Consider the following 26,322-nt stretch of genomic DNA (forward strand, 5'->3'; position numbering starts at 1 on the left):
ATTTTAGATCAAGGCTGCAACGAATACTTTCCGAATGTACTTTATCTGACTCCACACCACAGGAACCAGCTCCCAAGTGCAACATTTCTCCCATGCAGCAGCAAGACAGGCAGGGTCCTCTGCTCTGGAATCCACTCTTTTAGTGGAGGCTGTCTGATAGATGGATGGCCTCACACCCACCTATTAAATGGGAGCATGGACGTCATCATACTGACAAATTGACAAGGCCATTTTCCCACACTTTCCCACACTGAAGGCTGCTTTGATCTTTGAAATGTCAGCACCCACGCCCTTGCACTCATTGCAATACATTACACACTGGTATGTGTTGCCCTAAGCCCTGAGAATGCATATTTTAAAGGATTCACTCTCATAGTCTATACGTTGCAACAGAGAGAGTTTTGTCAATGATTTGCCTTTTCTCACATCAGAAATGTACCATTGAGGTGCCTGTTAGGTTCCATGTCAACATTGTTTCAGTGGCTGATATGAAGGGTACAGGGAAGGGTGTATTTCTCTCACATTGGTTCCATGCTCCAGTCCACCTGCATCCTTGAAACCCGGCGGCCTCACAATCCTCTCTTCCTCAGAGTGACAGGCGGGGAGCTCTTTGAAGACATTGTTGCTCGAGAGTACTACAGCGAGGCCGACGCCAGGTCAGTGAAACCACCTCACAGAGCGACTAGGGTTAAGTGCCTTGCTCATAGGAACAGACCGATTTTTCACCTAGCCGGATCAGGGATTCAAACCAGGGACCTTTCGGGTTACTGGCCCAACGCTCTTAAACGCTAGGCTACCTGCCACCCACCGCATACATCAAATATAATAATATAATAATATATGCCATTTAGCAGACGCTTTTATCCAAAGCGACTTACAGTCATGTGTGCATACATTCTACGTATGGGTGGTCCCGGGGATTGAACCCACTACCCTGGCGTTACAAGCGCCATGCTCTACCAACTGAGCTACAGAAGGACCACATCAAAACACAGACACGTGAGAATAGCAATGTAGACATTTCAACGTAATAATTTGAGCCGTAAAATGTATTCAATTAGGTGGATTATACAGAGGTCACCGCACCCCCAATCCAGAGAGATTCGAGAGGACCTAAAGGCATAGATATAGAACCCTGACGTATATTGTCTAACGCTTTTCATCCCAGGCTATACAACCCTTTTTTGTGATGTAGTCAGTCAGAGGCCTTTCTTTTTTCCCCTGTAATTATTGGAGTGTTCACTTGGGATTGAACAGCTTTACCTGCATAAGCCCCTTCACGGATAAAGCATTTCCCCACTTCACCTAGCCAGTGAAAGCAACTGACTGGGCCATTGATTTTTACAGTGGCAGAGCGACAGGGCTACAAAACAAATGAATGAGTGAATGAATAGAATCAAATGGAAACAGATGGCTGTGGAGGTGTAGGAGTGACCTCCAATCAATGTACACGTTTCGCTCCGGGCGTAGTGTATCAGTCTCTCTCTCTCTGCGGACCGGGCTCTCGCTAATCCACCGCTTGATTGACAGCTGAGTAGTGGCTAATTAGCCTCCCACTGACAACCAGCCCAACATGAAGAAATTCATCAGACAGACTTTGGCCCATACTACTGTGTTGATCGACAGCTTTAGGAAAATGAATGGCCAAATCTAACGCCTCGGTGTGTCTTTGTAGGTGCAGAGACCATTTCCTCCCCCCAAAATGATGTGTGGATTAATGCTGAAGCAAAGCCCATTTTCAAGAGCACTCAATTTAATGCCGCCGAACTCCCAGCCCACTCAGTCGTTCTGTTTTCTCTCTCGTTTCATAGCCATTGTATTCAGCAGATTCTGGAGGCAGTGCTTCATTGTCATCAGATGGGAGTCGTTCACAGAGACCTCAAGGTAAGGAATTTTAATAAGGAGTCAATTAAAAGACACAGACGATATTCGGCACAGTCCCCGACTGTTTATCCACTGCAATACACTCACTTTGATGACTATGTTGCCATTCGTGTGTGTGTCTCAAAATTCAGTTTGTCACATTGGATTTTGAATTTAAAGAAAGTATACCAACAATCTTTAGATGATGTATTTGTTTGTTATTTGAATTCATTGGAATACATTTCAACCATGCGTTTTTAGTCGTCCAGACTCCTTAGAGCAACAATCAGCAGAAAATGAAGTGTTCTGCTCGCTGCTGTTTCAGTAGAAAGCTGACAGAGCTGTGGATGCAAGGCGTCACCATCCATGATGTCAAAAGTATAGTTTTAACCACGTGTTTGAAGCTATACAGTCTTTGTTTACATTTTGGGTTCTGGTGGGGTACGACCCGTTGAACGAAGCTCACGTGAGGCATTTACCAGTAACACTCTTCAAGAATCAATGTATGTCATTCATTTATAAGTCCAAAAATGGATGTAGCAACTAGCCGATTAAACCCTTTAAGGACCCATCTATGTAGTCAATGTGTGCTCAGGCTTTAGACAACAGACCATTTGGGCTGCGATTAGAACCTTTGTGTTCCTGCTGAATGGTTCTGTGAGGACCACCTCTGTGAAACGGGACATAATTGCACTGTGGTTACAGTGGAGAGGGAGCGTGGGATGAGATGGGATGTTAGCAAATCTGTTTCCAGCCATCACACCCCCCACGCTGTTCTCACAAAGAGGTCTGACGGGGAGGAGGAGGAGGAGGAGGAGGAAGAGGGAGAACTAGTCGTAAAACATACGGTTGAGTCAGCAGCATATGGGACGATAATAACTTTGTCAATACCTCTGCAGTCCTCAAGTCATATTTTATTCCGTTCAGGGACATTTTCTTGGGGACATTCAGCACCACAATGTGATAGCAGGGCAGTTCAGGTGGAGCTGGGGCTTGATGGGTGGTTGGTTAGGGAATCCACCTGTCACCTCCTCTGGTCCCCACAGTGAGTCAGGTGTTACTAAAGACCCCCTTACCTGCCTCGCCTCATGGCTTCGTCCTCCTGTGTGTCATAACTCTCTACAGTATCAACTGCATTCTTAAACTGCACTGCTATTTTCTCATGACGACTTAGCGCCGTATTGATTTGTAGTTAAAACTAACTAGTTGATACTACCACGTGCTGTAGCGGTCAATCAGTATACACACTTATTTTCTCACCATCATGTCCCATTAAGACGGATTTAGCTTGCAGGCCACAATCACCCGAGATGGCGACTGCAACTCAAAGTCATGGCCGGGGTTGTGTGACTCTGAGGGCACACCCTCTTCCTATCCACTCCGTTTGGTTCTGTCTGTTTCATCTGTCCGGAGTCTGGATGTTACTGCTGACCTGATGGCGACCATCAACTTCCTTCACACAACACATTGACATGACAGACAGAGGAATTCGGCAGTAAGCAAGAGGAGAAGCAGACGTATGTGAACAGAATATCAAAAGTTCTTACAAAACATTCAGGGGACATGCTGCTAAGTCATGTCCCTCTGCACACAGTTTGATGATTGTAGAATAGGCATTCATTACAGTGCAACAACCGTCAATCCATTGTTGTGTTGTCAACTTGTCAGGTACAGCACGTGTGCACTTCATATCTCAATGTCAGCTCGAGGGACCCGTAAAGGAATGGGGTTTCTAATTTACATGAGAAGGCGGCAACAAACCCTTACGCCGTCTCCATCATATCAGACAGCGTTGTGTGTGCTACAGAATCTGCTTTGTTGTTGTGTCAATGAAGGACAGATCAAGCACAGGATGGGTTCCCATTTATAATCACACGTGTCCAAGTGTCGCTATCATAACCTCACACCCTTTCAAAGGTGCATTGCGTTTACACAGGCAGCCCAATTCGGATCTTCTTTCAACTAATTGGTCTTTTGACCAATCACATCAGATCTTTTCGAATCAGATCTTTTTCAGAGCAGATCTGAAGACCAATTAGTGAAAGAAAGATCACAATTGGGCTGCCTGTGTAAACGCAGCCTTCTTGCTCAATCTTTCAAAGGTACATTTTTAATCTTTCTTACAGACTGCTTCAGCACTCACACTGTTATAAACAGACACTAACAAATTCCCGTACAAAGAGATACCCTCCTCCTGCCCCAGAGGGAAGATGGAATGATAAAATGGATTTATGTGTGTGTTTGCGTGTGTGGTGTATGTCTGTGTGTATCAGGGGGTAGATAACATCTCATAGCAGTAGCAGAGTGGGGGTGGGGGGGGGGTGTCATTCCTCCACCTGTGTGGGAGGCTGGAATTATCAGAGCTCTGCAATGCCGCAACCACAAAAGAAACTAAACACTATTCAATCAGGCCCAGAATCATGTCTGTCTGTCACCCTATTCCTGCTTGTGCTCAGGTCTCTTGTCTCTTCTCACTGACTGATTGGCTATTCTCTCTTTGTACCCAGCCTGAGAACCTTCTGCTTGCCTCCAAGTCCAAGGGTGCTGCAGTGAAGCTGGCAGACTTCGGCCTGGCCATCGAGGTTGAGGGGGAACAACAAGCCTGGTTCGGTAATGGCTTATGGCTGATATTAGTCGTAATTACACGCACAAAAAAAATAAATAAACTGAAATGCAAATAAGGAATGGCTTCTAAAGCAGGTCTACTTATGCAAGATTTAAGATGTATAATCAGCAGGGAAACTGCATAGGTGTAACGGTTTTCTAATGGTGAAGGGGAGTCGGACCAAACTGCAGCGTGTATATTGCGATCCATGTTTAATAAAACAATCGTAACACAAATCAATACAAAACAAATAAACAAAATGAAAACCGAAACAGCCTAAACTGGTGTCAACTAACACAGCATAAGGACATCAAGACACTAGTGGATCCACTGGTGGATCCTGGCTGACTGGTGGATCTAACTGATCCTGACAGACTGGCGGCGTTGGGCAGACTGGCGGCGCTGGGCAGACTGGCGGCGCTGGGCAGAGGGGCTCTGGCGCCTCTGGGCTGAGGGGCTCTGGCACCGGACAGGCGGGGAGGCGAGGCGCACTGTAGGCCTGATGCATGATGCTGGTACTGGTGGTACTGGGCCGAGGACACGCACAGGAAGCCTGGTGCGGGGAGCTGCTACCGGAGGGCTGGGGTGTGGAGGTGGTACTGGATAGACCGGACCGTGCAGGCGCACTGGAGCTCTTGAGCACTGAGCCTGCCCAACCTTACCTGGTTGAATACTCTCGGTCGCCCTGCCAGTGCGGCGAGGTGGAATAGCCCGTACTGGGCTATGTAGGCGAACCGGAGACACCGAGCGCAAGGCTGGTGCCATGTAAGCCGGCCCAAGGAGACGCACTGGGGACCAGGTGCTTCATGGCATTTGGCTCGACGCTCAATCTAGCCCGGCCGATACACGGAGCTGGAATATACCTCACCGGGCTATGCACCCGCACTGGAGACACCGTGCGCACCACTGCATAACACGGTGCCTGCCCGGTCTCTCTAGCCCCCCGGTAAGCACAGGGAGTTTGCGCAGGTCTCCTACCTGGCGTTGCCATACTCCCTGTAAGCCCCCCCCCCCAATAAATTTTTGGGGCTGATTCCCGGGCTTCCGTCCGCGCCGTCGTGCTTGCTTCGCCAACCTCATTCTCCTGTAACCTTCCGCGCACTGCTCCATCAAATCCCAGGCGGGCTCCGGCACTCTCCCTGGGTCGACCGCCCACCTGTCTATCTCCTCCCAAGAAGTATAGTCCATACTGTACTCCTCTTTGGGCTGCTCCTGTTTCCTCTTCTCCTGCTGCACCTTTGGGCGTCTACACTCCCCTGGTTTAGCCCAGGGTCCTCTCCCCTCTCCCATCTTCCTCCCATGTCCAGAAATTCTTAATACGCAGCTCCTCTTTGGGCTGCTCCTGCCTGTTGACACGCTGCTTGGTCCGTTTACGGTGGGTGATTCTGTAACGGTTTTCTAATGGTGAAGGAGAGTCGGACCAAACTGCAGCGTGTATATTGCGATCCATGTTTAATAATACAAACGTAACACGAATCAATACAAAACACTACAAAACAAATAAACGAAATGAAAACCGAAACAGCCTAAACTGGTGTCAACTAACACAGCATAAGGACATCAAGACACTAAGGACAATCACCCACAATACAACCAAAGAATATGGCTGCCTAAATATGGTTCCCAATCAGAGACAACGATAAGCACCTGCCTCTGATTGAGAACCACTCCAGACAGCCATAGACTTTGCTAGATAACCCCACTAGCTACAATCCCAAATACATACACACCAAAACACACCACAATACAAAAACTCCATGCCACACCCTGGCCTGACCCAATACATGAAGAAAAACACAAAATACTTAGACCAGGGCGTGACAATAGGGAGTCACATAGAGTCATCAAAGAAGAAGAATGGGTTTTCTGAGCACAAAGAATTCCAGTCGCAATCTTCAGAGGGAAATAGATCATGAAAAGACTCCCGTGGAATCCAATCAAAACAACTCTTTGCCTCGAACATCCTCAATTAAAAAAAAAACAGCTACTCTGGAGAAATAGCAACCACTAAAAACAAACGGACATATCATTAAAAAAAATACCATCAAGGAAGAAAAGATGACTTCCGCAGCACCATGACTACAATTTATTAATTGTCATCCAGAAGTAGAAATGTCACCACAGCGTCATCCAGACTCGTTAGTAGTGAGGCCTGCTGTGTAAAACCGTCTTGTTGGAATAGGTTAGGTACAGCTCATTTTCCATCACTCTGCTCTAACTAACCTAACTGACTGACTGGTGCTGCCTTGTGATTGGTGCCCTTAGGTCCAGAACAGGGCCGTGCATAGTGGTTGCACATGGTTTTCTGTGTCTGCTTGAGGATGTCCTCACAGTGCCTCTCTTTCAGGCAGAACAGCAAGAAACTGGATCAGCAGCACGACTAGAGCAGTGGCAGTCACAAAATTTGCTGCACGACCAGGTGGACTAGGGACGGGGACAGCCAGGTAGTCCTGAGGCATGGGCCAAGTCTTCCAGGAGGGGAGAGAGAGAGAGAGATGGGAAATTAGAGGGAGCGTACTTAAGATCACACAGGACACCAGATCAGACAGGAGAAATGCACCAGATAGGACAGTCTGACCCCATCCCCCCGGCACATAAACTATTGCAGCATAGACACTGAGGACTGAGACAGGGTGGATCGGGGGACACTGTGGCCCCATCCGACTTTACCCCTGGGCAGGGCCAATCAGGCAGGATATAACCCCACCCACTTTGTCAAAGCATAGCCCCCACACCACCAGAGGGATGTCAACAGACCACCAACTTACTACCCTGACACAAGGCGGAGTATAGCCCATGAAGATCTCCGCCACCACAAGAGCCTGAGAAGACGCAAGACCGGACAGGAAGATAACGTCAGTGACTCAACCCACTCAAGTCGAGTATAACGGGGGAATAAAAGCCTGGCTAGACGTGATGCACGCCTCCTAGGGACTGCATGGGAGAGCGCTAGCAAGCCAGTGACAGCTCCCGTAATAGGGTCAGAGGCAGAGAATCCCAGTGAAGAGAGGGGCGCAAAGCCAGGCAAAGACAGCAAGGGTGGGTTTGTCACTCCAGTGCCTTGCCGTTCACCTTCGCACCCCTGGGCCAGACGACACTCAATCATAGGACCTGATGAAGGGATGATTCTTCAGTAAAGACTTAAAAGTTGGGACCGAGTCTGTGTCTCTCTATTGGGTCGGCAGACCATTCCATAAAATTGTTGCTCTATAGGAGAAAGCCCTGCCTGCAGCGGTTTGCTTAGAAATTATACTGTAGGAGTAAGCAGGCCTGTGTCTTGTGACCGTCGTGTACGTGTAGATATGTACGGCAGGACCAAATAGGAGAGATGGGTAGGAGCAAGTCCATGTAACACTTTTGTAGGTTAGCAGATAAACGTTGAAATCAGCTAGGGCCTTAAACAGGAAGCCAGAGGAGAAATATGATACATTTTTTCACACACCTTCACGAGTGTGGTCTCAGTAGTATGATGGGGTCTAAAACCAGTCTGTCTTCAGGAAGGCAGTGAGTTGCTGAGCAAAAGCATTTTCAAAACAAATGTTCGGAGGAATGGGAGATTTGACATATGCCGATAGTTTGCCTTTTTCAGGAGATCATCCAAGTAGAGGAGTGCTGTAGCACCCCCTGAAAAATCAAAAAAAGAAGAAAAAAATCACAAAAGTGTTGATGGACTGGGCCTTTACTAGTCCTGTATTAGCGACCGATATAGCCGTATGTAGCGCAGGCTAAATGTATTATTATAATCCTGCACCACCCCGTTGACAAAAAAAAAAAAGATCAAACGATGATACTTACATTATGTTCACCGCTTGTAAGATCCACTGTCAAGGACGGTACGGCACGCGTCTTCAAGATTAGCTTCCTGGCAAGACCCATCGAATGTTCTCGCCAATTGACAAAGCAACTTCGCCTGAAATGTGGACTGCACGCACATGACCTGATCTTGATTTTCTGTTCGGCCTGTCCACCCGAAATGAAAAGTTGCCCCTGCTGTCGTATGTCTTCGTTCTTTAGAAAATAGTGCAGTGTTAAATTTACACTGATTTACAGTAACAATACAATGTGCTTTTGCCGGCATGCTAGCAAGTAGCTTGCTAGCCCGACAGTCACGCCACACATGAAAGGTTACCAGTATTTTTGGTCGTGTGTTCTGCTTGAGCTTACGGTTTGTTAACAAAGCCAATGCAAGGCATAGGCGCACGCGTTGTTGGTTTTAAGCCGGTACATATTTAAGTGGTTAAACCATTGGTGTATTACATTTCTATCATCATGTTCAACTTCATAAAACACATGGTTTCCCATCTCAAGAGGTTAAATAAAACAATGACTATTGTAAGTGCCTATTAAGTGCCAAATAAGGTACAAGGGTTGAACGTAACAGGGTTGACAATTTCATCTTAGAACTAAAATATGTAACTTTTTGGGTGACCCGACCAAATTCACATCTGTCATTCTCATTGAAAGCAAGTCTAAGAAGCGGTAGATCTGTTCTATGTGCGCTATTTCTATGCTTCCTGTTTTTAAGTTTTGTTTTTGCCTCTTTTACTTTTGGTTTTGTACACCAGCTTCAAACAGCTGAAAATACTCTATTTTTGGTTATGGGAAATATATTTCACAGCGGTTTAGATGGTACAAAGATTCTCTGCACTTTACTTGCTTGTTTTGTCACATAAACTGAAATTATGTGAACTATTAGAATTTTAGCAACCAGGAAATGGTGGAGCTATTTCTGCATAGTGCATCTTTACTAAATCAGACATAAATCCCTTTGTGACAGGGGAAATGGAAGGTTGTTGTGTGCAACAGGGAGGAGCAATTGAATGCAAGCTTTTTTTTTTTAAATATGACATTTTTAAAACATTTTGAGCCTGTATATCTATGGGTAACAGTTTTGTGAAGTGTTATGATCAAACAACTCAGTTTACCGCCAAAAAAGAGTAGAACCAGCTCACCTGCTTTTACACCATGTTTTGATTATTATATGTTCAATGTTTCTTTTGAAAAAATAATTTCTAAAGGAATGGTTTGACCATATTAAAACGAGAGTTCAGTTCATGTAACAGGGTTGACTTCAAATGAATCACAATTTGTGTTGTCACTAATCACATTAAGGAAATAATACTCTTCAGAAATGACTTTGACAAAGCAACAATATAAGTAGATCTTCACAATGCAGAAAATGCAGAATTTTGGTACTTTAGCAAGTATTTTGTTCACATTCAAAATCAGATTTATCAAAATCCCTTTTTGGTCTATATTAAAGGGCACTTCACTGAATATAACAGCCTTTTAACATTTCTAAAGGAATTCCTTTGGTTGAACGACCCATATACGTTTTAAAACTAAGAACTAGGAATGTCTTTTAGTTTTCAGTTCATTTTTAATGAACCAGAGGACACTTATCCAATACCCACAATTCATTTTTAAAGACGTACATCTCTTTCGATCAGGATGATTTTCTGAAACCTCTGGGGGATGCCTGGCTGGTTGATATATTTTTGATACTGCTGGTGGAGCTGTCAGATAATCAGGGTTGGGGATTAGGTGATGACATGTAATCAGTTCATTGACATTTGATTAAAAACTTAGATGAACTGTAATCCGTTACGTTACTAGCAAACATATTGTAATCCGATTACAGATACTTTTGAAGAAACAAAAGAATTACTCATTGGATTACTTTTGCAAAAAAAAAAAAACGTTATGAAACCTTTCTGTTTTCTCAATGACATTCAATTCAGGATGGAAAAAAATGTGTAGGTTTAAAGTTTGTTCCACCTGAGCAAGTCTGAGCACAAGTCAGAGACCACTATGATGATACAACAAATGCCTATAATGGCTCCTTTGGATCCTTTGTCTTTTTTCTAATGCCTCTTGAGGGGAAAGTAACTGAAAGTAATCCGATTAACTGAAAGTAATCCAAAAGTAATGTTACTGATTCAAATTTTGGACAGCTGACAAGTAACTGCAACTGATTAAGTTTAAAAAGTAACTTACCCAACCCTGATGTAATTATTCTATACACATTACACATTCATGGAAATGAGTCTCGATATTTCAACCTTGCCTTTGTTCACGGTGTGTCAAAGCCCAGGCTCGTTCCATGGGCCTGGAGAATAAATGGAGGAATGTAATTCTTCTTCACTGTTTTGATGATTGATATATACAGTAATCAATAATAATAATAATAATATATGCCATTTAGCAGACGCTTTTATCCAAAGCGACTTACAGTCATGTGTGCATACATTCTACGTATGGGTGGTCCCGGGGATCGAACCCACTACCCTGGCGTTACAAGCGCCATGCTCTACCAACTGAGCTACAGCACATAATCTATCCAAGTAGCAAGCAACCTTGTTAACTGTCACTGATAATCATTTCACATGATTATTAGTGGATCTGCTGGGACACGTTTGGGACAAAACAAGGCTGGAACATGAGAAGATGACGCGAACCCTTAAATAACGATCTCATCACCCCTCATAAAGAGTTTTAACGTCCAGACTTACTGTAGAACGTTAGAAACCCGTCTGGTTGTAAGGTAGGTAATAAGGATATGGACTGCATACCACAGATGAAGCCCTATTGAGAGAAATGTGAGGCAGGCGGCCTCAGGAACCTGTGGATGATGTTAAGTTAATGACTCTCTCTTAACATTCCGGGGGAAGATAATCATCAGAGCAGGTCTCTCTAACACTGTGCTCTGTTCTTGGTTTGTGACAGAATACTAAGTTCTCAAGGAAGACTTCTGTCTTTTCTTTGTTATATTGCGACGAAGGTTGAAGTATTCTATGCATTCAAGAATTTGAAGATGGTTATCGCTCATCACTTTACTGCACTGTATTACAGCATATAATGGATTGATATGGTTAGTGTCACTTCACACATAAAACATCGTGTGCATTTTGATCGAAACCTATATCTATATGTATTGTATAGCATTACGATACCAGTATTTAGATTGTTATACGGAGCTATACTTTATCACCCTGTTCTTTGACTTTCACTGAGAGTATCCCTTCTGGAACTTTATAAAATGGTCCGTTTGGATCCTAGATGTGATTCAAGATAATCCACGATTAATGCCTGCGGTTTATCAATCCCCTGTCTAACAGCCCATCCAGGCAATTCATAAACGTAATCTCCAATGGGAAAAAGCACCTCGACATTATTTCCCATTGCTTGTTGCCTAGCATTTGATTTCAACAGAGCTCTGTTATCTGTGACTATTTGCCTCTGTCTGGATGTGATGCAGGCTTTGCAGGGACACCTGGCTACCTGTCTCCTGAGGTCCTGAGGAAGGACCCATATGGCAAAGCTGTGGACCTGTGGGCTTGTGGTAAGCAGGGCGGCTTTCAGATATCCACCTCTTTCCTTGTTTGTTTTTGTCTACGTCTGAGTTGCTTCTCCCTACAGAAAGCATGACATAGACTTCACACCTGATGTGCTGAGTTTCCTCACTTATACAACTTTGTCTTTATGTTGTCTCAGTTGGCCAGACTGGGGATTGCTTCAGATTCTAACCTACTGGAGTTATGTTGACCAAAAAAAGCTATGATTTAGTGCACCAGTTTATTTATGGGGGGCCTGTTGGTTTCATCCCAAGGTGCAGAGATGAGCTCTCTGTCAGAGCAGAGGAGAGAAGGCAGCCGTGCATTGATCTGATCTGAGCTCTCTCTACACTCTTAGGGTTTCAAAAGGGTACTTTTAAGTTCCAGGTAGAACCCTTTTTGGTTCCAGGTAGAACCCTTTTTGGTTCCAGGTAGAACCCTTTTTGGTTCCAGGTAGAACTCTTTTGGGTTCCAAAAATTCGTCCGTTCTACCTGGAACAGCTGAATAACCCTTTTTGGTTCTAGATAGCACCTTTTCTTCCTAACAGTGTATGTCTATGTACATACTGTACCACAGGGCCTCTGTGTCAACAAGGTAGCAGAACTCACGCTTCAATTGGCCCTCCTCTGGTCTATTTTTTATTTATTTATCCGTTATTTTATATTTACATGGACGATCTAAATTATACCCGATGTGTGAACAACATTTACCCAGAACGTAGTACGTGTATATAATCAATATCATTTGAATCATATGTAAACATGATATAAACTTTGACAACAATGCGCATTTGTCACATGCTTCCTCAACAGCAGGTGTCGACCACAGGAGGTTGGTGGCACAGTTATCGGGCAGGACGGGCTTGTGGTAATGGCTGGAGCGGAATCAATGGAATGTATCAAAATACATCAAAAATACTATTTTCAGGTGTTTGATGCCATTCCATTTGCACCGTTCCTGACATTAGTATGAGCTGTCCTCCCTTCAGCAGCCTCCTGTGGTGTAGACGAACAGTGAAATGCTAGCTTACAGGCCCTTCCGAGCAATGCAGAGAGAAAAATATAGAAAATATTATAACACAAGGAATAAATACACAATGAGTAATGGTAAATTGGCTATATACACAAGGTACCGGTACCGGGTCGATGAGCAGGGGTACTAGGTAATTGAGCTAGCTATGTACTGTACTGTACTGTACATATAGGTAGGGGTAAAGTGACCTAACAACAGGATAAGTAATAAGCAGTGGCAGCAGTGTATGTGATGAGTCAAAATAGTTATTGCAAAGTGGGTCAATGCATATAGTTTGGGTGGCCATTTGGTTAACTATTTAATCGTCTTATGGCTTGGGGGTTGAAGCTGTTCAGGGTGCTGTTGGTTCCAGACTTGGTACAATGGTACCGCTTGCCATGCGGTAGCAGAGAGAACAGTTTGTGACTTGGGTGTCCTGGAGTCATTGACACTTTGTAGCGGCTTCCTTTGACACCACCCTGGATGGCAGGGAGCTTGGCCTAGGGTGATGTGCTGGGCCGAAAGAACTACCCTTTTGAGCCCCAAGGAGTTGCCATACCGAGCGGTGATGCAGCCAGTCAAGATGCTCTCAATGGTGCAGCTGTAGAACCTTTTTGAGGGTCTTTTCATGCCAAATCTTTTCAGCTTCCTGAGGGGGGAAAAGCATTGTCGTGCATGTTAATTAATGGACCATGTTAATTCCTTAGTGATGTGGACACCGAGGAATGTGAAGCTCTCGCCCCGCTCCACTACAGCCCTGTAGATGAGGATGGGGGCGTGCTCGGCCCTCCGTTTCCTCTAGCCCCCACGATCAGATCTTTGTCTTGCTGACGTTGAGGGAGAGGTTGTTGTCCGACATAATCTAGAATGAGCAGTTTAACCTTGTGGTTAGATTTTTATTTTTTTAAAGGAGAAGGCCCATCGCTGTGCATAGCTGTATTTCTCTGCCTTTTGTTATTGACCTTGAGATGCATGTGGGCTTCATGGCCAATGGGTTCATGGCCAATGGGTTCATGGCCAATGGGTTCATGGCCAATGGGTTCATGGCCAATGGGTTCATGGCCAATGGGTTCATGGCCAATGGGTTCATGGCCAGGCTTCGGGGGAATGAGAGGAAGTCACAGGATACGTAAGGTGGATGGCTAAGGGGGGCGACAGTGTGGGAATGAGGGAGTAGAAGAGAATGAGAGACAAAGGAGGGGTGTATGGAAGACATACAGTCAGGTCCAAAATTGTTGGCACCCTTAATAAATAGGTGAAAAACGTATAATTATACAACTAACCATTTTGTATGCAAAAACTATATTATTTTATACTAATACAATTTCTCGGATTTCTTTTTTTTCTTCTCGCACAATCTAAAAGATAGTGGTCAAAATTATTGTCAGCCTTGCATTCAATACCGTTCAACACCTCACCTTGCAAGGCTAACACACTGAGCCTTTTTCTAAATTGTCATGAGATTGGAGAACAGATTGGGAGAGATCTTAGACCCTTCTTTGCTCATCTTTATCAAGGTTGCCAATAATGATGGACCCCACTGTACACACAGGGTACACTACTTCTGCAGCACCTTTTCTTTTCAACAAACATAGAGATATTAATGTAAAACATACACACGCACACGCACACACACACACACACTGTACATACATACATATATACAAATGTGAGTGATCAAGGTTCAGATGTATTGATTTCTACAGCATAGATAGATGCATGTGCTATATGCTAGTTCATTCTTGAGTAACTGGAGTGATGGACAGTCTCCTATTGTGTAGTGATGTATATTGTCTGTACAGGTGTGATCCTGTACATCTTGCTGGTGGGCTACCCTCCGTTCTGGGATGAGGACCAGCACAGACTGTACCAGCAGATCAAGGCTGGGGCCTACGATGTGAGTCACATCCCTCCTAGATCCTGTTCTTAACAATAGGATATTACTTTGTTGCTCACGGCTGCTGGGGAACAGTTGAAATGTGTCTCTTCAGGATTGTGTAACGCACTAGTTTCCAAGTAGATGAATCATCTTCAATTCAGTGCCTGGTATAATTGCGGCATTCTGCTGGGAGGAAAAAAAAGATCTGCATGTTTTTTTCTTCGTCAATAACAGTCATAGTATCCCATGGCACACTCCTCCCTTTCTTGTTCCGCTACTCTGCCTACAGACTTCGGGAAATTGTTTGTATTGTACACTCGTACACACAAATACAGTCACTGTCCCATTCATTGGAACGACGTCTGTGGTTTCTGTCCAAAACGGACACATTGCAGGGCATATTATTTTCTCCGGAAGCTAAAATCTTTCAAGGACATTTTTGTCTTTTAATCCGTCAAGCAATAGCTTTAGTGATAGCAGGGAGGCTGAAAGAGGCTGGCCATCTGTTAGCTACAAGGCTAGTTGTTATCACAATGTAGATTGCTGATTGACAAAGGTGCGTGTGTTGTTGTCATCACAACCCGTTTACTGTGGCTTACATGGCACACTCTACACTTTCTTATTCCTCTACTCTGACTACAGACTTTGGAGTATCGTTTGGGAAAGGGATTTTCGCTCTTTCGAATATCATCACCAGCTTTATATTCCCATGTAAAGGCCATCAGCTCTGTGCTATGTCTCCTCTTACGTGTACTGTAGTTCCCCTCGCCTGAGTGGGACACTGTTACTCCAGAGGCGAAGGATCTCATTAACAAGATGTTGACGATCAACCCTGCCAAGCGCATCACAGCCTCTGAGGTCCTCAAGCACCCGTGGATCTCAGTGAGTGCAGAGCGAGCACGTCCACACATTCTCACGATGGCCACGAGGTGTGGTAGGATTCGTCCCTGTATCGAACCGGGCATGACTTTTGTCTCTCCTCTCCTCTCCTCTCCTCTCCTCTCCTCTCCTCTCCTCTCCTCTCCTCTCCTCTCCTCTCTACAGCACCGCTCCACTGTGGCCTCCTGCATGCACAGACAGGAGACGGTGGAATGCCTGAAAAAGTTCAACGCCAGAAGAAAGCTGAAGGTATTGTGTCGATATGATACTGGAACACAACATGGTCATCTCTGTATTGCCCAGAAATATCCGTGAGGGGGTTTGAACCCAATAGGGCGGTTTGAATGAGGATGGAAATGTGATCAAGGCAAAACGGCCTCCATGGCGCGCGATCTATTGAGGCAAAATGTCTTTCATTAGACGAGTCCATGGTTCAAGATGTGAGGACGTCTCTTTGTTTGATTTGTCTCACGTGGAAGCTATCTAATGCATTTGGTTTTGTACATACGGCTTTTGTGTTTGCCCTCTTACACAACACCTTTCAGGCAGATCCATTGAATTGTAATGCATTCAGCTTCCACTTAAGGAATCGGAACGACCTACACCTTAAAACTAACGAATTGTGATATTCATGCAGTGACACCAACTGCTTTTTGAATAGAGATTGCCCATGCACATTTCATTTGGCGCTGTTAAGACAGAAAATGTCGAAGTACTCTAGGTCATCACATTGACAGTAAGCAGCAATCCAAGCTGTTGATAATACATGTGAGCATCCTACTCAAGCTGTTTATGCTATATTCTAGCCAAGAACACGGTAGAGTATAAACTCTCATTTTTCATGAATCCCTTTGTTCTTTCATCTTATGTAACGATCCATCTCTCTTTGTTCAAAGGGTGCCATTCTCACCACCATGTTGGCGACCCGAAACTTCTCCGGTAAGTCATGTAGAGGTGCCCTGTCGAACGGTCCTCCTCTCCATTCATGAGTGGGCTTAATAATCGGCCATTAAGCTGACACTTTTATCCAAAAGCGACACACAGTCATGCATGCTTCCTTTTTTAAAAACTTTTTTTTTTTTTTTTTACGTACGGGTGGTCCCGGGAATCAAACCCACTGCCCTGGCATTGCAAGCGCCATGCTCTACCAACGGAGCTACAGACTAGAGGCCAGCTTAACGGTGTCCCTAGGGAGGTCACTATCCTAGAGGAGTGACATGGTCTCAGATGGCTGCTCCTAGACTGGGGGGGGGGCTCCAAGCCCATGGAACAGGGAGGAGATGATGACAGCCTGTGGAACTCACTGGTCATGCATCAGGACACTTCCCCATTCCAGTTGACACTCCCCTGTCAGACACTTTGGTCCGGAAATACCAACACATTCACTGTCCCATTCATTGGAACGACGTCTGTGATTTCTGTCCAAAACGGACACATTGCAGGGCATATTATTTTCTCCAGAGACTAAAATCTTTCAAGGACATTTTTGTCTTTTAATCCATCAAGCAATAGCTTTAGTGATAGCAGGGAGGCTGAAAGAGGCTGGCCATCTGTTAACTAAAAGGCTAGTTGTTATCACAATGTAGATTGTTGATTGACAAAGGTGCATGTGTTGTTGTCATCCCAGCCCACTTACTGTGGCTGAGCCATCTGCTATTGGATCCTCAGTCCCTCCATGACTTCACTCAGTTGGTTCTGTGCCATAGAATCCACCGCTGAACTAGTGGAACATAATGTGGCTATTTATCATCCCTATGTTGCTGTAATCTGCAATGTTCTGTCAAAATCCTCCCATTTATTTTTACTCCTCTTGGTTACAAGGAAGGGACGGCTTGATGAACGAGTCACAGTTGAACATTGTTTTGGAGAAAATAAATCAAAGCAGAGATGGAGGGATCCCCTTCCAATCTCAGTTTTACACATCTCTACCAATCTCCATCCTGCAGAGTGTATCTCCGCTCATAGCTCCATATAACCATTCGTATATTAAAGAAGTGGACCTGAAGGGGACAGCAGGGGAAATTAATAGCAGTGAGGGGACATCTTTAAATGGGCACGCATTCTCATACCAGTCAGGAATAGACCCCCACCCTATATCTCCCACCTGCCAGGGAATTCTGTCTGAAAGCCAAGCCCCCACAGCGTTGACCCTAGAGGCCTTGTGGATTTAAAACCATCTCAGCACCTCTAACCACTACCATTCATCTTTCCTTTTTTCCCCGGTCTATCTTTACCCTCCAGATAGCCGTTGAGAACTACAGTCCACAGATACTGTATAAGGCAAGATGACCACTTCATGCCTATTTACAATAATGATAATGTCGCTGTAGCCAAATCTCCCCTTTAAGCTTTTAATAGCCTTTTTTCCTAGCCTATTAACTTCTCCTATTATGCTTGGGCTGGGTCGGAAGTGCTGTGTAAACGCTGGTCCAAGGCCAGATTTGCTTTTAAGACGGTAAATAGTGCGATTTGGATTAGGGTAGAGAAAGCGGACCTCAGGTCAGTGCTTGGGGTTACCAGAGCCATTCCACTGCAGACGGGGAGCAGACCAGGGGGAAATCCCATCTGCGTACAGCCACAACCCCTCACAGCCCCCAGCAGCAGGAGAGATTTGGGGTCACGAGTGCCAGGGAGCTAGGGGGCTGCGAGGCGGGGATCAGGCTACGCCCCAGCTGACGAGAGGCCAGACGAGAGGCCATGCTCCACACAGCCCTGGCCCACTCCAGGGCTAAAATTAGTAGCCATGTTGATGAAAATAAAGTGGGGGAAACACCCTGGCTCAGCTCTCATAGAGAGGACATCAAATAAATGATTCCAGCTCAGAGACGAGGAGGAGAGGAAGGGAAGAGGATAGGTGGAGGGAGTGGGCAACAAACTGGACCAGAGCACTAGGAATAACAGGACGTGATGTACTGTATGGATCATAGCCAAACTCTAGAGAGTGAGGGAGTGGGGCTGGAATGTGCCCATGGTATCTCCCTATCTCAAGTGCTCCTATATCACAGATCCCTCTCACCCACCCAGCCAGCCTCTGTAGCAGAGCCCAGTCTGGTTCACCAGAACCTCTGGTGTTACCCTACAGAGTAAACCATTTAAAATTTGTGTTTTTCTATTTTTGTTTTGACTGTGCTTTATTTCCCTAAAAACTCTTATTTGACCAGTTGACCTGAGAGAATCTTCAACAACCCGTTGGGTTCGGATGCTACTACTGACTCTTTCGGCAATATCACTGTCTCACCCGAGTTTATGATCAGTGGAGAGCAGGAAGAGGGCTTGGATCTGAAGAAAATATCACATTTGATTTCCCAGAGACACCTGGATCTGATTTACTCCATTTTCTTCAAACTCTTTTTTTTTCTTGCGTTCGACTGAGTGTTGGCCATGCCCTTCGCCCTCCTCTTCTGGGCTTTCGTGCCCTTTTTGATCGCCCTGTCCCTGTTTCTCTTTGTGTCCCGCGCAGGAGGTAACAAGGCCAACAAGAAGACGGATGGTGTGAAGGTAGGGCTCCAGCTCCACAGGGATCTCTTTTCTCACCGTGGAATAAACCTGACCTGGAGGAGGGCTTTTGGAGGCTAGCCGTTTAGTGTATATAACACGCGCTGTCGATAGACCATTATCATTTCAAAATCTGGCCGTTATTCAACATGTTGTGAAAGGTGAAAGGTGCTTTCACGTCAAAAGCTTCACTTGCGAAATGGAATAATCCGACATGCTCTTTGAAAACGTCTGAACACAGATCTAAGTACAATATGGGATTATGGGAGTTTGACTGTTTGCTCCATTTCTCTCTGAACATGCTGGCCCCACCCAAAGCCCTGATCTCCTCCAGTGTGCAGAACTGGAGCTGCTAATAGCCCCCGCTTCCCTGTTTGTTTGCCCCCGTACACAGTCTATTGTCTCGGCCCCATGCCTTGGTGTGAGACTGGGCGGTGGAGTGGAGAGGCGTTATGTTTAGTTTTGCCCTCATGTCACACTGTTCAGATGCACAGAGACAGCTGGCGGAGAAGCAGTCCAAGTTCAGTCATCTTCCTTGACATAAGTCCAAAGTTGCAAACACACACCTTTCCTGTTTTTTCCCCCTAACGGTTGGACGAATTCCCCTACCAACATATGCAGTAGCACACAGGAGAACAGAGGATTCATATCAACTCTGTTCGACAACATGCTTTGCTGCAACACCATCCAATGTTCAGCACATTGTCAGTTAGATAGGTAGCTAATGAGATTAGCGCTTGGACATCTTTTCAGTTTGAGAGCCAAAAGGAGAGAGAAGTCTGTCTGTTTATTGATGTCGTTCGTCTGTTCCAGTATTATGAGTCTGTTTTGTGAGTTAGTGTGTGTGAGATACTATATACATGTATCAGGGGATATGCTCCACCTGTGGTAATCCCCAGCCAGTCCAGTCCAGGGTGTCTGATACTGGGATAAGTGAGGCATGCTGCTGGCCACTCAGCCCTGCCACCTCTGCCTTATCAAAGGCATTCCTCCCTGACCACAGCCCTGCCTGGCCCGGAGGTTTCCTAAATGACACGCCACCGCATGGCCTGCCAACCAGACGGCTCCGAGAGGTGTCCGCGGGGAGACGACAAGGGCACCGTGGCAATACGAACCCCAAACACACACCAACACCTTCAGCCTCAAACTCACCCACACACACACACACACACACACACGTCCTCCCTCTGCAGCATGGAGGTCTCCCTCTCCTCCCTCTGTTGCTCCCTGGCTTCCGTCTCCATCTCATCCTGCGTGTTCCTGTCTAACCTCTTCTCGTTTCTCTTCCAGAAAAGGAAGTCCAGTTCCAGCGTCCAGCTGATGGTGAGTGTGATCCCCCCCTACACCCCCCCCCATCCTCTTGACAGCGCGTCTCTGCCGCGCTCGGCTTTCCGCCTAACAGGGAAAGTGATAATAGCGTAAAAAAATCCAAACGAACCAAAGAACAAGCAAATAAAGCTGTCATTCAAAATGGAGCTGGACTTTCTTTTTTTTTTTTTTGTGTGTGAACATCCCATCTCTAACGTTGCCTAATCCTGCTGCTTTTTTATATGCTCTTGTGTGCGTGTGTGTGTGTGTGGGGGGGGGGGAGTCATCGTGGGGTAACCTATCTCTCCTTCTCTAGGTTTTTACCTCCCTCCCATATCCCACCCTACTCCTCTTACCACCCAGACCTCTGATTAACCAAATAGCCTGTTCTCTCTCTCTCTCTGAAAGGTGCAGACAGGCAGGAGGCCGGCTGTCTGTCCGAGGTGTGTGGTGTGTGTGTGTCTTGACTCGGATCTTCCACTCACCCTCGTGTGGAGAGAATAACACCTGCTGTAATTGACTGTGAATCTCTGAACCTGTCTGTGTGTTGTTTCTAGGAATCCTCAGAAAGCACCAACACCACTATTGAGGATGAAGACACCAGAGGTAAGGCTATCCCTTTCCTCTCCCCTCTCACAGTCTCACCACCTGCAGTCTATACGTGTTAATAGGACAGGGTGACAGCTTTCAGGAGGAATATACAGTATCTCCGCTAAACCTAACAGATACCCTATGCGCATCATGTACTGTATGTTACACACACACACACACACAGCTGTTGAGATATGGCTTTCTCTGCTCAGAAAGTGACATTCAATAATGCTATAAATAACCCGCACAACACTGCTATGAATAGGTTCACTCTTACTACAGTTACAGTCCACTTACAGTGCATTCGGAAAGAATTCAAACCCCTTGACTTTTTCCACATTTTGTTACAATACAGCCTTTATTCCAGAATTGATTAAATAGTTTTTTTTACCCCTTATCAATCTACACACAATACACCATAATGTTTTTAGATTTTCACATTTATATAACTATTCAGACCCTTTGCTCAGTACTTTGTTGAAGCACCTTTGGCAGCGATTACAGCCTCGAGTCTCCTTGGGTTGGACGCTACAAGTCTGGCACACCTGTGTTTGGGGAGTTTCCCCCATTCCTCTCTGCAGATCCTCTCAGGCTCTGTCAGATTGGTTGCGGCACAGCTATTTTCAGGTCTCACGTGATGCTCGACCGGGTTCAAGTCTGGGCTCTGGCTGGGCTACTCAGAGACTTGTCTCAAAGCCACTCATCCTTTGTCTTGGCTGTGTGCTTAGGGTCGTTGTCCTGTTGGAAGGTGAACCTTCACCCCAGTCTAAGCGCTCTGGAGCAGGTTTTCATCAAGGATCTCTCTGTACTTCGCTCCATTCATCTTTCCCTCGATACTGACTAGTGTCCCAGTTCCTGCTACTGAAAACCATCCCCACAGCATAATACTGCCACCACAATGCCGTGGAGATGGTGCCAGGTTTCCTCCAGGCATGACACTTGGCATTCAGTCCAAAGAGTTCAATTTTGGTTTCATCAGACCAGAGAATCTTGTTTCTTTAGGTGCCTTTTGGCAAACTCCAAGCGAGCTGTCATGTGCCCTTCCCCAGATATGTGCCTCAATGCAATCATGTCTCAGAGCTCTACGGACAATTCCTTCGACCTCATGGCTTGATTTTTTGCTCTGACATGCACTGTCAAATGTGGGACCTTATATAGACAGGTGTGTGCCTTTCCAAATAATGTCCAATCAATTGAATTGACCACATATGTACAAGGATGATCAATGAAAACAGGATGCACCTGAGCTCAATTTTGAGTCTCATAGCAAAGAATCTGAATACTTGTATAAATAAGGTGTTTCTGTTTTTGCTTTTGAAAACATTTACAAAGATTTCTAAACCTGTTTTCGCTTTGTATCACATTTCAGGTATGACCGAGATGCAGACAGTGTCGAAGAAACAAATGTTAATTTCTAAACACAGGGGCAGGCAAACGACCGGTCAAAGGCAGGCAGGGGTCAGAAGTCCAGAGAAGGTGCAAAGGGTCCAGAATGGCAGGCAGTGTCAGGGTCAGGGCAGGCAGGGGTCGATAATCCAGTGAGATGGGGCAAGGTATAGAACGGCAGGCAGGCTCAGGGTCAGGGAAGGCAGAAGGGTCAAAACCGGGAAGGACTCGGCCACAGGAGCAAGAAACAGACAGGAGCAGGGGAACAAACGATAGCAGGTTTCAAGAACAAAATGAACTGGCAACAGACAAACAGATAACACGGGTATAAATACACGGGGGAAGATGGGCGACACCTGGAGGGGGGTGGAGACAAGCACAAAGACAGGTGAAACAGATCAGGGTGTGACACTTTGTCATTAAGGGGTATTGTGTGTAGATTTGAAGCATTTTTTAAATCCATTTTAGAATAAGGCTCTAACGTGACAAAATGTGGAAAAAGGGAAGGGGTCTGAATTCATCTGGAGTGCACTGTACAAGGCTACAGACTGACAACCTAACAGAGGGGGAGAGCAGATTCTAAAATCTCTACTGTATGTTTTTTGAGGCAGGTCTACTATGACAATTGACTACTGTGAAAACATTTCAGTTCATAAAGCAATACAAATAGCTACTGTATTGACTCCCATTTGATACATTGACAGTGGCAATACCCTTATGAATGAATATGAGTATGTCAGTTAGATAACGGTTGGTGGGGGAGTTGCATAGCTATTGCTTATGTCATTAAGGGCTCCTTGAGTTTGAGCCTCCATGTTCTAGGGAATGGGAATAAATAGATAAAAAGACTGATTAAAAAATAAAAAGACCTCTATCTCTTACCAACTACACTGAACAATGAATACAAGTTATTCAGTGGTTCTTTCTAAGCTCTTAAGGTTCCCTGGAGAACTCTTGCCTGATAAAGAACCTTTGAGTTAATTGTGGGGTTCCTGACATGGCATCTTCGGTTCTTCAGAATAATTTAAAAAAATACTATTTTAAATACAATGGGAAGAACAAGTATTTGATACACTGCTGATTTTGCAGATTTTCCTACATACAAAGCATGTAGAGAGGTCTGTCATTTTTATCATAGGTACACTTCAACTGTGAGAGACGGAATCTAAAACCAAAATCCAGAAAATGGCATTGTATGATTTTTAAGTATATTGGTGTGCAAAAGAGCATAAAATAAAATAAATAAAAACAGTATGGGGATGAGGTAGGTAAAAATGGGTGGGCTATTTACTGATAGACTATGAACAGCGGCAGCGATCGGTTAGCTGCTCAGATAGCAGATGTTTGGTGAGGGAGATAAAAGTCTCCAACTTCAGCGATTTTTGCAATTCGTTCCAGTCACAGGCAGCAGAGAACTGGAACGAAAGGCGGCCAAATGAGGTGTTGGCTTTAGGGATGATCAGTGAGATACACCTGCTGGAGCGCGTGTTACGGGTGGGTGTTGCCATCGTGACCAGTGAACTGAGATAAGGCGGAGCTTTACCTAGCATGGACTTGTAGATGACCTGGAGCCAGTGGGTCTGGCGACGAATATGTAGCGAGGGCCAGCCGACTAGAGCATACAGGTCGCAGTGGTGGGTGGTATAAGGTGCTTTAGTGACAAAACGGATGGCACTGTGATAAACTGCATCCAGGTTGCTGAGTATTTATCCAAAACCCTTAAACTTAATTAACTTTACCATAGCCTTTGTTCAACAAGCCATGAATGAGTCAATGCCTACAAAAAGATGCCATTACTATTGCTCTCTATGACCAGAGTTGAACATCATATGTTATCATCATATTTCCCAGCATGCTCTATTGCTGGTAGAATTCTTTGTAATTGTTTGTTGTTTTAGTGTTTTTGCATGCACATTGATTGATTCATTCATCTTTGGCTACTCAAATATAAATAACATACATATTTAAAAAATATTCCAATCTGTCACTTGGATTTATCGCACCCGTTACTGATATGATTGTTCCACTTTAGATGTTTAAGGTTGTCTCACACATTATTCTACCAAACCCTGGCAGTCATTCTGAATTCAGGTTGTGGTGTAGTAAAAAATTGAAATGTTGGATATCCCCACTCTGGCCAGCATAATGTGACTTGCAGGCCTGATGTGGCTTGTAAACTATGAGTTGCAGGCCACTGTATTAGGGTATAACTAGGCACTCAAAAGAAGGCGTTATGAAATATGTATTGTCTTGAATAATACCATTTTAATCTCTGTGCTCCGTTTAGTTAGTCTGCCTTTTTAATTAGTTTGTAGCTGTACATTAACTGGGGATCTCACTTGGTGAGGGCCACAGGACTGAAAATGAATGAATGCAACAACCATGTCTCTGTCACTAGCAAAAATAGACGTGTGGTACTGGTTACTCTAAAATTCACTTTAAAGGCACCCTGGGAAATATGCAAATGAGGCGTTAAGCCTGACAGCAGGGCTATTCAATTCCAGTCCTGGAGGGCTGAAATGTTTCTGGTTTTGGATTTCTGAACGGTTCCATGAACCATCCCATTCATGATTCTTCAGAGACCCTAAAATGGTTCCCTTCTAGCCTCGCTCTCAATAACCTTATTTGGATCCCAACTTGCACCTGTATTTTTAAGAGTGTTCGAAGGGAAGGGCCTGTGAGTTAAGCCTCTTTGACTAGGAGAGGCTCGTAGATTTTTTTGGGTGAAACAAATGTGTACATTTCAACACCTTATCTCCTTCCGGAAGTAGTTCCAGAAAATTGCATTGTGATTTCTCCAGGGAGGTGTGAGATCCATGTGGCAGAACTGCAATCCGGGTGATGCAGAGCAACTGTGATGGTGGAGTGGGCGGGACGAGAGATAGAACTGTGTTCTCTGCAGTGGTTGGAGGAGGTGCTCGGGGGGGGGGGCTGAAGGAAGGATAGGGAGAATTATAATTCTATCAGTTCTGTATTTACAGAAGAGGAAAAGTGAGTTAGGAGATCAATCTGCGAGGATGTCACCCCTGTGAGCGACCCCTCTTTACCATATGCAAGGCTTGCTTTCCCAACTCTGAGCTGCGACCCAGAGCTGGTGGGAGTAAAAGCTCTCTCGGCACAAGCAGCTCTCCGTGTGGGCAGAGAACATCCCCTTCACACGCAGTAAAGCACTGGGAGGCAGTAGGCAGCACACACGGACACACACACGGACACACACACGGACACACACATGGACACACACACGGACACACACACGGACACACACGCGGACACACACACAGGCACAAGTCCACAGACATGCATGTACAAAGCACGCACACACACGCGGTCACACACGTGGACACACACATGCATGTACACGCGCATGCACGCACAAACGCATGCGCACACACACACACACATTACTCCTACTATATAATGTATCTTTGAAATGGTACCTCACAGTCTCATGCTACAGGAAAACTGTGTTGAATTTTAGAGGATATATAATCAAATCCCAGGGCTTTACGAAGGAGGGATCTCATTTATTTCTTCCAGTGCCAGGCATATTGGAAAATAATGAATTTTACTGCAGTCCCATTCATCATGGTGGTTGTTGTCAAGTAGTTTCAGTGCAGGGCTGTACGTTTGTGCTGTGTGTTTGAGCTGTGTGTTTGTGCTGTGAGCTTGAGCTGTGTGTCTGAGCTGTGTGTCTGTGTTTCACAGTGAGGAAACAGGAGATCATTAAGGTGACAGAGCAACTTATAGAAGCCATCAGCAATGGAGACTTCGAGAGCTATACGTAAGTAAACAAATCGTGTGCTGTACCTTCCCATTGCTGTTCACCCACTGTACTGCTGTACACTCTCAGATAAAAAATTGTTCCAAAAGAGTTCTTCAGCAATTCCCACAGAATAGCCCCTTTTGGTTCCAAGTAGAACCCTTTTTGGATCCAGATAGAACCATTTTGGGTTCCATGTAGAACCTTCTG

At 45.2% G+C, this 26,322-nt stretch overlaps 1 protein-coding gene across 2 annotated transcripts in view; it reads left to right on the forward strand.

Annotated features, from left to right (window-relative positions):
• Positions 1-26,322, forward strand: part of LOC118389729 (calcium/calmodulin-dependent protein kinase type II subunit alpha) — a 73,116-nt gene that overhangs the window by 34,949 nt on the left and 11,845 nt on the right. The window contains exons 5-16 of one of the 2 annotated variants that reach the window (XM_052457434.1): positions 591-656; positions 1,812-1,884; positions 4,371-4,473; positions 11,727-11,810; positions 14,617-14,711; positions 15,453-15,575; positions 15,738-15,821; positions 16,469-16,511; positions 19,033-19,070; positions 20,358-20,390; positions 20,933-20,981; positions 26,058-26,133. In XM_052457434.1, coding sequence (XP_052313394.1) covers positions 591-656; positions 1,812-1,884; positions 4,371-4,473; positions 11,727-11,810; positions 14,617-14,711; positions 15,453-15,575; positions 15,738-15,821; positions 16,469-16,511; positions 19,033-19,070; positions 20,358-20,390; positions 20,933-20,981; positions 26,058-26,133 — 867 coding nt within the window. The remainder of the gene's footprint in view (positions 1-590; positions 657-1,811; positions 1,885-4,370; positions 4,474-11,726; positions 11,811-14,616; positions 14,712-15,452; positions 15,576-15,737; positions 15,822-16,468; positions 16,512-19,032; positions 19,071-20,357; positions 20,391-20,932; positions 20,982-26,057; positions 26,134-26,322) is intronic. The other variant, XM_052457435.1, reaches the window with a different exon arrangement.

This window comes from Oncorhynchus keta, chromosome 11, assembly GCF_023373465.1.
Source record: "Oncorhynchus keta strain PuntledgeMale-10-30-2019 chromosome 11, Oket_V2, whole genome shotgun sequence".
NCBI lineage: Eukaryota > Metazoa > Chordata > Actinopteri > Salmoniformes > Salmonidae > Oncorhynchus > Oncorhynchus keta.